Below are 11,044 nucleotides of genomic sequence, written 5' to 3' on the forward strand. Positions count from 1 at the left end.
TATCTCTCTACCCATGACCTTGTTTTATGGTCCCAAGTGTGCACATAACCTCCAGGACTTGTAAGAAACTTTGTCTCTCTCAAAGTTCCCTGATGGCTATTGCTGAGGGCTTTTTGCAATCATAATAAGAACCACAAGGCCAAGACCAGCCTCAACATCAGTGATAGATTGAGACCAGCACAAAACACTGCTGTGGGAATTAGTAAAAATGGACCAAGAAAGGAAGTAGGGAAACCAGCCAGGAGGCTATGCTATTGCAGTTTAGAAAGTATTAAGGTGAACAGATTCAGGATATACTTTGAAGAAAAAACTCATAGTACTTCCTGATACATACCTTCAATGTGAAAAGAAAGAAACTGAAGGTGATTCCTGTGTCTGGATGAATGAAAATTTTATTAGAAGAACAAAGAGAACTTGAGCAAATAGCAAGTTTGAGATACTGTTCTGAAATAAACTATCTTGGTTGTAAAGTTAATTGACATGGGAGAGATTAGGAAAAACAGGTTTGTGGAGAGAAAGTCAAGGCTATGTATTATTACTAAGTATTAGAAATTCTGAGGCTATTCATTGCTATGTATTATTCCCCTTACTTTGACAGCAAAGAATTCTCATATAGACCAGCTCCAGATTCCTCTCATAGGGGAATAAAATTTGCCACCCCAAAATGTATCTTTAACATGAGGATTAATTTAGCCTGATTATTTTTAAGAGACATAAGACACAGGAAATTTTTCTTGTTATCTCCTCCTCAATTGCCAAAAATAATTTAGATAAAAGGCCTGCTCCAGGAAGAAGAACTAGCAGCATAAATAACTAAAGAATAATATGAATTCGGTATGGTAAACTGGAGGAAACTTAGCAAGTCTTATTTGATCAAACCACCCACCTTGAGATACAAGTGTGTAACTGAACTACGAAATCCTATCTTTGTAGTCCTTTGAAACTCTAGAATCAGAAAAAATGGTCAAGTATATAATGGAAAAAGCCTCAGACAGCTTGATATAGCCATCTTCACAGTGAAAAAATTTAATTATTGCAGGTATTAGACAGAATTTACTCTTGGGGTTCACCTGACTGGAAGAGTCAAAACAGTGCCTTAGATAGTCACTGTTACCTGCTTTTACAGCTGAAATATGTACCCTCCCTAGGCACAATTCTATTCGTCATGTATACATCAAATACATAACTGTTAAGTCAAAGAGGAGGATCCATCCAGTCCATCCTAAAAGAAATCAGTTGAATATTTTTTGGAAGGACCGATGTTGAAGCTGAAACTCCAAAACTTTGGCCACCAGAGGTGAAAGACGGACTCATTTGAAAAGACCCTGATGCTGGGAAAGATTGAAGGTGGGAGGAGAAGGAGATGACAGAGGATGAGATGGTTGGATGGTATCATTGACTCAATGGGCACGAGTCTGAGTAAACTCCGGGAGTTGGTGACGGACAGGAGTCACAAAGAGTCGGACACAACTGAGCGACTAAAGTGAACTGAAGTCAAAAAGACCTAAAGTCAAACTATTACTTTTTCATTAATTTCTCTTGTTTTAGCTCTGACCCTCTGGGAGTTGAGATCATAGTTTATTTCTCTGGGAACAACTACATTTCCAAGTTCTTTGCAAACATTATGCCGTCTTACTTAAAACCGTGTATAATAGATGGGTTACCCAGCCTGGGGACCCTCAGAGATGCAAGCTGCCTCAAGACCCCCGTGAGGCTGGGTGGATTAATTATACATATTTTGAGTCTCTTCATATAGAAATAGAAACTTTACGCCTCATTTTTTTGGGCTCCAAAATCACTGTGGATGCTAATTGCAGCCATGAAATTAAAAGACGCTTACTCCTTGGAAGGAAAGTTATGACCAACCTAGATAGCATGAGTTTGAGTGAACTCTGGGAGTTGGTGATAGACAGGGAGGCTTGGCGTGCTGTGATTCATGGGGTCACAAAGAGTCGGACACGACTGAGTGACTGAACTGAACTGAACTGAGGGCATAGGTAGTATATAGTGACTTAGTAAAGATGTGTGTGTGTGCACGCGTGTGCGTGCGTGCACACGTGTACTCAGTCTTGTCCAACTCTTTACAGCCCCATGGACTGTATAGCCCACCAGGTTCCTCTCTTCAGGGGATTTCCCAGGCAAGAACAGTGGTTTGTGGGTTGTCATTTCCTATTCCAGGATTTCTTCCTGACCCAGGGACTGAAGCTGTATCTCTTTGGTCTCCAGTATCAGCAGGTGGATTCTTTACCACTGTGCTACCTGGGAAGCCATAATACAAGATAGGTGACCAGAATTAGCACTTCCTAAGTTAGTTATTCTTTGGTGTTCATTGGAAGGACCAATGCTGAAGCTGAAACTCCAATACTTTGGCCACCTCATGCGAAGAGTTGACTCATTGGGAAAGACCCTGATGCTGGGAGGGATTGGGGGCAGAAGGAGAAGGGGACGACAGAGAATGAGATGGCTGGATGGCATCACCGACTCGATGGACGTGAGTTTGAGTGAACTCTGGGAGTTGGTGATGGACAGGGAGGCCTGGCGTGCTGTGATTCATGGGGTCGCAGAGTCGGACATGACTCGAGTGACTGAAACTGAAGCTAGTTATTAGACTAGTACCTTTTTGGCTGAGCTTTATTCATCTATCAAACTCCAGATGGTATGATTTTCAATAGTGAGATAGATTGGCACAAAACATGTTTGTAGACGTGCTGCATGCTAAGTCGCTTCAGTCATGTTTGACTCTTTCCAACCCTATGGACTGTAGCCCTCCAGGCCCTTCGGTCCATGGGATTTTTCCAGGCAAGAATACTGGAATGGGTTGCTATTTCCTCCTCCAGGGGATATTCCTGACCCAGTGGTCGAAGACACATCTCTTATGTCTCCTGCATTGGCAGGCAATTTCTTTACCACTTGTGCCACCTGGGAAGTCCTATTTTTAGACAATAACATTTAAATTTTTTCTACTGTTTTTTAAATCAAATCTGATAGAAAGCCAACTTTAGACAGGTGGTAGAGACCACCACCCTTCCCCCATTCAGGTCTACCTCTCAACTGTGACCTCATCACTGACATCATCTCCTCTGAGGCTGGCTCCAGAGAGGGCAGCTGCCACCCCATGGGAGCCGGGTGGCTCTGGGACTACACTTCGAGGTGGTGTCCACAGGACTTGGGTGAGAGGACATCACAGGACACCTATTGGTCCCTGCGCTCATGTGTGCTCAGTGCTACATCTAGATTTCTTAAGGTCCTCAGGGGGTCCTGAATTCTGCCCTTGAGGAAATATGTCACGGGCTAGGGAAGAAGCAGGGGACAGTCGGCTGGTGTCTGGTCGGGAGCCACCATTACGCATCATCAGAGTGTCTGTCAAGACCCCACAAGACAGCCAGGAATTTATGCTGGCAGAAAATAGCAGCATCCGCCACTTTAAGAAGCAGATCTCCAAACGCATTCACTGTGATACTGACAGACTGGTGCTCATCTTCACTGGAAAGATCCTCCGGGATCAAGACATACTGAGCCAGCGAGGCATCCTTGATGGCACCACGGTCCACCTGGTGGTGAGGAGCCGTGGGAAAGGCATTCTGCCTGGTCCAAGCACTCTGCCCAGCCCTGCTGGCCACTGTGCCCATCGTCCGGATCCATCCACCTCAGAGAATGCTAGGATGCTAGCCAGGCTGGGCCAGCTGGCCCAGACCTCTCCTGAATTAGCTGACTTCTTTGGCCAACTGGCTCAACTCCTCATGATTGTGGCTGAGTCCATGGGGCCATCATTGGAAGATCCTGTGGTTCAAGGTCTGACGAGTGAGAAACCAGCCAATGCCAGCTATGTTCCTGAATCCTCAAGGCCAGTACCGAAACCTGAGCCAGCTCTTAAGGCCCTGGAAAACTTGCCGAACCCGGCCCAACAACAGGAACTCCTGCAGGTGGACAAGCGGGGGCTGGAAGCCTTGAAGGCAGTGCCAGGGGGTGACAGTGCTATGCGTCCGGTCTGCTCTGATGTCCAGCATCTCATGCTGTCCACTCTGGCCCCTCTGGTTGCCTCCAAAGGCCACAACCCAGATTCAGAGCCTTGCAGAGGGGGCATCAATCCTCACAGTTGTACTAACATCACCACCACAGCACCCACAGTCTCTGCACCTGCCAGGCCATTGGCACAGGAAGTCAGTGCAGGAGTAGCTGCTCAAGCCAGGGGTATAATTTCAAACCAGGCCAATGCAGGGTGTAGGGCTGGACTGTCAGACTTATACTCAGGCCAGGATCTTCCCTCCCAGGAGAGCCAGCAGCCCATCTGGAAAGCCACTCCAGCGAGTCAGCTGAGACCATCACCCTCTGTCTTGCGCAGAGCCTTACATGTCCTGCAGCAGAATCCAGCTCTGCTACACCAGCTGGCAACAGGCAGCCCCCTGCGTCATCATATACCACTCCTTCCCATACTCACCAACCCACGGGCACTGCAGGCGTTGATCCAGATAGAAAAGGGCCTGCAGATACTGTCCAGGGAGGTACCTGGGTTTGGACCATGTTTATGGTGTCCAGGTAGACCACATGGGGCCAGAGGAGTTTCTGAAACTAGGGGCGGAGGACAGGGTCACAGAGCAGACCCCGTGCAGCCCACCTTGGCTGTTCTTCAGCTCCTCCATGCTCTGACCAGTGCCTGCCCTCCGTCTACACAGTCCTCGTCGTCCTCGTGTCCCCTCGCTGAAGACCGCTACCAGCAAGAACTGGAGCACCTGAAGGCCATGGGCTTTGCTAATCATGATGCCAATCTTCAGGCCCTCATGGCCACAGGAGGAGACATTCATGCTGCCATTGAGAGGCTTCTGGGAATACCGGAGGCCTAGGTGCCTCCAGATGATGCGCCAATGAACCATCCCATGGAGAGGAGGGGGCAAAGGAAAGGGAAAGAGAGGGCGGGGGAGTAGCTTATTTTGGGAATTTCTCCTGCTCAGATCATGTGCACACTTATACAGCCACCCCTCACCTCCCAAGCCTGTTCTACATTAAAAAGGATTGCGTGGATCTTGTGTGTTGTGTCAATTTCAGAGCAGGTAGGCAAAGAGAATGTTGTTTGGGGGAGGGATGGATCATGTTACATGGCCTTGGGTCTGGGCTTCACCTGTTCTCATAACCATCACCTCAGAGTAGGGGGAAATCCTGAGTTCTTTTTAGTATCTACTCCTGTTCAATGGGCAATACAGTTTTCCACCAACATTACTATCATCACCACAATTCCAATTCCATGGTAACTCTGAAGGAATCCTGACGTTTGCTCCCCCGGGAAGCCATGGGTTTCTTCACATACTCTGAAAGCCACCTATTCTTTGACAATGTTTCTCTGTCTTGAGGTCGTCATCTGATATTGCAGAAAAGTTGTTTAACTTGCCTTTCAGTTAGGGCTTCTCCTTTGCTATCCACCTCAATGGAATAACAGACCTTAATAATAATGTTGGCAGTTCTCCTGGGAGTTGGACCTGGTTACCTCCAGGCTGGTAGCAGCTACTGGTTTCTATAAATTAATTTCTTGCTCTAGTAACTATTGCATTCTATCATTAGAATACTATTAGAACAACAGCCCCTCCTCCTCCAAATTCCTAAAAGAACTTCAAAGAGTAGAGTTTGCAGCCAGGGCTGCAGAATCCTCCATCTGTTACTTATTGTATATGAAAACTGAACTTTGGTGAGAGATGGGAAACTATGGAGAACAGTCCTGTGCCACATCCACAAGACATCAGCCCAGAGTAAAGGTTATAGCTAGATCCTTGTACTCAGCTATTAACAAGTGTGTGGTCCTTGCATCTTGTGTTATTTCTGTAGGCAAAATATGGGGAGGTGAGATGCTCCTGAAAAAGCCACAGTTGGAGAAGAGGGTTGGAAGGAGGGTCTTTGCTCAAACAATTCCTCCTTTCTGTAATATCAGTGTTGGAGTGAGATTAAAGGTTTAGGGAAGGAGGAAAGGTGCTTGGCAGAACGGGTGGATCAATTCCCACTGTGTTCACATAAGCATGTATCAATCCCCAGAATAACACAAGGAAAAATATAGTTCATGAGATGTATAGTTGAATCCTAAAGTCAGACTAGAACACATGGAAGATATCACACAGTCCTACCATCTTAATACAGTAGAAAATAAGCTTGATAGCCCTATGCATAAATTTTCAGTCACACGTGAGAATTAAAGGTACAGAGATAAGTGATCTGTACTCAGTACCAACTATTGATTGGATGTCTACCAGTTGTAGATGTGTATCATAAAATCATACACAATTTCAATCAGAGACACACAGCCAACGCACAGACCTCTATTCACACACAGAAATGTAAAGAGAATTGAAAACCACAAATTAAAATAAACTGGCTTTTAAGTTTTTCTAGGAAATGAAACAAAAATTATTGACTATATTGCTTAATATAGTACAGTTAAGGACTTAAATGTCAGTGCTAGCGTTCACTGGGAGTAAAAAATTGAGAATTTCAGAAGTTACTCCTTGGATTTCTTTCAATGTAGAGTACTTGAGGGAGTACTCAAAAACCCAGGGAGTTGGGGGGTAAAAATAAAACTAGCAACCACTCTCTCAGAATGAGAAGTCAATCACTTTTGAGAAAGTATAGATATTCCTTTGAAATTCCTGAAATATATGAAAGTTATTTTCATTTTAAAGCTAGAGAAACAGACTCCAAGGGGTTAAGTGACTTCCCACACACCTGTGGTTGAAATTCTAAGTTGATTTTCCTGATTCCAGCATCCTTATCCTGTGCACAGCATAGAGTCAGATGATGAGAGTGTGGGATTCAGAGTTTCCATTAAGGGGAAAAAGATCTGGTCATATTGGAAAGGCTTGAATTTATTTTGTTATTTTTAAATTAATATTAATTTAATTTTTATTTTATATTGGAGTAGAGTTGATCTGCAACGTTATGTTAGTTTCAGGGGCACAGCAAGTGATTCAGTTATACATATATCCATTACTTCCAGGTTCTTTTCCCAAATAGGTTATTACAGAGCATTAGGTAGAGTTCCTTGTGCTATATAGGAGATCCTTGTTGATTATCTATTTATATATATATAGTAGAGTATAGCAGAGTGTATATATCAATCCTAAACTCCTAATTTATCCCTCCCTGCCACGTTTCTCCTTTAGTAGCCATAAGTTTGTCTTCAAAGTCTGTGAGTCTATTTCTATTTTGTAAATAATTTTGTTTGTATCACTTTAATCAGGGCGATGGAAAGACTTAAGTTTCTGCCCAGAGTGTGGAATCTTATGGCTGGTAAAATCGGTGGATCAGAGTTGTAGTCTGTGGAGTAACTTCTTCAGAAGGATCATCAGAAACAAGACCAAGTATTGAGCAAAGGACAGATATATCAAAGGGATGATGCAGGAGTGGGTCAGGTACACAAGGGAGCTGAGGAAAAAGTAAGAGATATATGTTGAACTTATTTAAAAGTATGTAGATATAGAAGTGAGAGAATAGAATCCAAGAATAAAAGTGTAGTGATTAAAAAATTAAGATGAGTGTATCTCCCTGCTGTTCACTTCTATCTGTTCTATGTGGAGAATAATATCTAGGCAGATATCTTCCAACTTGACTGTTTATATTTAAAAAAAAGTCTATAGGGGCTAGGCAACATTGGATAAGAGAAGTAGACAGGAATGAATCTCCAGATCACTGCCACTGGAGCGGATATACCTTATAAAATTCACTCAATTTCTTGGATTTCACTAAAGTCAAAAGCATCCAGTTCCCATTCTACTGAGCTGCTGACTTTGCATAAAATACAGTTTATGATCACTATTCATATCCCAAGCACTGTCTAAGTATTTTAATATAGCTATGTAGTGTAATTATCACAATAAGCCTGAGAAGTGATATAAAGAAGTCCTAAATATGTTTCAATGTAGCTAGCAATATGAGAGAGATCGCATAGCTTTCTCATATTTACTTAGTGAGCGTTTTACATGTTGGACACTGTCTTAACTTTTCCACTTTCATTGATTTCTCTATTCCTCACTGCAACATTGAAATGAAGTGAAGTGAAAGTCACTCAGTTGTGTCCGACTCTTTGTGATCCCATGGACTATACAGTCCATGGAATTCTCCAGGCCAGAATACTGGAGTGGATAGCCTTTCCCTTCTTCAGAGGATCTTCCCAATCCAGGGATTGAACCCAGATCTCCCACATTGCAGGCAAATTCTTTACCCGCTGAGCCACAAGGGAAGCCCAAGAACACTGGAGTGGGTAGCCTATCCCTTCTCCAGAAGATCTTCATGACCCAGTAATCAAACCGGGGTCTCCTGCATTGCAGGCGTATTCTTTTCCAACTGAGCTATTCTTTAGATGTTAATGTTATTCTCCATTTAATCGTTGCCCAAACAGGCATAGAGATTTAGCAGCATGCTCAAAGGTCACAAAGCTAGTAAGTGGAGAAGGATGTAAACCCAGGTATTCTAATGTAGTTTATTTATTTGTGTGTGTGTATGCACACACATTTTTTTTTAATCGAAGTACAGTTGATTTACAATATTTCAGGTGTGTGGCAAAGTGATTGGCACATGCATTTTTTTTCACGTTCAAAGAATTTAATTTTTATTCTTTCCATTCTTTTTCAAATTCTTTTCCCATTTAGGTTAGTACAGATTATTGAGCAGAGTTCCCTGTGTTATACAGTAGGTCCCTGTTGATTATCTATTTAAATAGAGCAGTGTATATATGTCAATCCCAAACTCCTATCTATTGCCACCTCCACCCTGTCCCCTCTGGTAGCCATAAGTTTATTCTCTAAGTCTGTGAGTCTATTTCTCTTTGTAGATAAGTTCATTTGTATAATTTTTTAAGATTCTGCATACAAGTGATATTATATGTCTTTCTTTGACTTGCTTCACTTAATACGATAATCTCCATGTCCATCCATGTTGCTGCTAATGGCATTATTTCACACTTTTTTATTGCTGAGTATTATTCCATTGTATATAAGTCAGATAGTCTGACTTTAGACCTGTGTTTTTAATCACTGCCCAAATTTCTTGGATTTGGATTAGATATACTTTAAATGTTCTTGTCCTTTTCTACTTGGACTCACAGAAGATAGTCCCACCATGGCACCTAGACACTTTTTAAGAACATGAACTGCTTTGCTTTCTAGTAAACCACAGATGCAATTGAGGCAAAGGTAAAAATATTAAGAGTTTTGTGCAGTAGCAGTATCATAGCTAGTGAAGTTTATGCAACACATGACTTTTGCTATTTAAAAACTTCTTCTAAAAGTAAAAATATTATTACCTTTTTGGGTTATTCATAATTGCTCAAGGAGCCTCAGAAGTAAGGTATCTTCAATGTGATTATAAATAACTTCAGTTCATCCCACCTTTCCTTAGCTTTCCAGAGTTTCCTCCCATGGAAACACATTCCACTTATATCAGAGATCTCCATCCAGGAAAATGCATTCAGATAGCCATCATACATACTTCTCCACCCTCATTTCTGATCTCTGCTCAGAATTCACATTGAAATTTTCCCCAAGTGAGGCAGTCTTGGAAGTCGACTCCGAATCTCCTTGGTCCGAGCCCCATAGATGATAGGGTTGAGCACAGGAGGCGCCAGCACATAGAGATTAGCCAGAAAGATGTGCACGTGCCTGGGGACTCGGTGTTGGCCAAAACGGTGGGTGAGGAAGGAGAAGAAGGCAGGGATGTAGAAGACCAGGATAACCCCAAGGTGGGAGCCACAGGTACTCAGAGCCTTGTACTGGGCATCACGGGATGGAAGGTGAAAGACAGCATGGAGGATGAAGCCATAGGAGACAGAAATGAGAATAGAATCCAGACCCATGGCCAGAAGGGCCACAGTTAGCCCATAGACTATGTTGACAGTGATGTTGGCACAGGCCAGTCGGGCAATGCCCATGTGCTCACAGTATGTGTGTTCCATGACATGGTGCTGACAGTAGGGCAGTCGCCTCAACAGGAAGATGAAGGGGGAGACAATGGCCACACTACGAAGTATCCCAACAAGGCCGATTCTGCCTATGACAGTGTGGTTAAGGATGGCTGTGTATCTCAGTGGGTTGCAGATAGCCACGTATCGATCAAAGGCCATGGCAAGAAGAACCGAGGACTCTAGAGCGTAAATAGAATGGACACAAAACATCTGGGCCAGGCACCCATCAAAGGAAATCTCACCTGCTTGGAACCACAAAATGGCCAGCATTTTTGGCACAGTGGTGGAGCTGAGAGCCAGGTCAGTGAGTGAGAGGAGGCAAAGGAAGAGGTACATGGGCACATGAAGAGCACTATCTGTCATTATGACCAGGATGAGGGTGGCATTCCCAGCCAGTGCTATCAGATACATGGCACAAAAGGGGATGGCAATCCAGATGTGAGCCCACTCCAGCCCTGGGATGCCCGTCAGGAAGAGAGTGGCTGGGAGATGGTTATCACTGATGTTGGAAGCTGGCATTCTGCTTGGCAAATAAAAGGGGTGATGGTACACCTCTCCTGTAGCATGAGAGATTTGGTTCATTTACATAAAATGATGACCTTTCTGTGAAGTAGTCTTTCTTAGGCTGAGAAAAATATTTGTTATTAACTTGCTTAAGAATCAAATACTCCTCCACATATTATCTGTTTTCCCTTCTTCTGCTGATTCCTATACTCATCAATCATATTTTGAATTCTATATCCCAAGCAGCAAGCTAAGTATTTAACCATCTGTTCAACCTGATGCTTCAGGGGTCATCTCCTACACATCATTTATTAACATTTAGTCAACCCACATGTAGGGATATCCCTTGCTTTTCTTTCATCCATGTCCTTTTCCCATGCCTACAGAGACTTCTTTATTTTCTTTTTTTCTGTCTTTTAAATTTCAGTGAAAGTTTCCCTGTCTTCCTGACACCCTTCTATTTTTTATGTCCACAGTTGTCTCATTCTTTTTTCCATTCTGCTTACAAAATTTCATTGAGAGAGAGTATGTCTTCACGATGGTATCTTCCACACTGTGACAGTGTATCTAGTAATTTTGGCCACTGTTCATTAAGCCTCAAGTCTG

The 11,044-nt window shown here is 43.3% G+C and overlaps 2 protein-coding genes across 3 annotated transcripts; one reads left to right on the forward strand and one right to left on the reverse strand.

Annotated features, from left to right (window-relative positions):
* Positions 1-797: 797 nt before the first annotated feature.
* Positions 798-10,516, reverse strand: OR52D1 (olfactory receptor family 52 subfamily D member 1). 2 transcript variants are annotated; one of them, XM_088843469.1, is made up of 2 exons: positions 9,535-10,453; positions 798-829 (listed from the first exon to the last, which is right to left on the reverse strand). In XM_088843469.1, exons 1-2 carry the CDS (start codon positions 10,451-10,453, stop codon positions 798-800), a joined length of 951 nt encoding a protein of 316 aa, XP_088699595.1. The 2 variants fall into 2 exon arrangements, with proteins under 2 accessions (XP_088699595.1, XP_055278556.2); XM_055422581.2 differs by lacking the exon at positions 798-829 and having other exon boundaries at positions 9,497-10,516.
* LOC129553603 (ubiquilin-4-like) lies at positions 3,282-4,841 on the forward strand. The gene has a single exon (XM_055422411.2). It carries the CDS (start codon positions 3,282-3,284, stop codon positions 4,839-4,841), a length of 1,560 nt encoding a protein of 519 aa, XP_055278386.2.
* Positions 10,517-11,044: the final 528 nt, after the last annotated feature.

Source organism: Moschus berezovskii, chromosome 14, assembly GCF_049115385.1.
Source record: "Moschus berezovskii isolate FMDL1 chromosome 14, NW_MosBer_1.0, whole genome shotgun sequence".
In the NCBI taxonomy this organism is placed as follows: Eukaryota; Metazoa; Chordata; class Mammalia; order Artiodactyla; family Moschidae; genus Moschus; species Moschus berezovskii.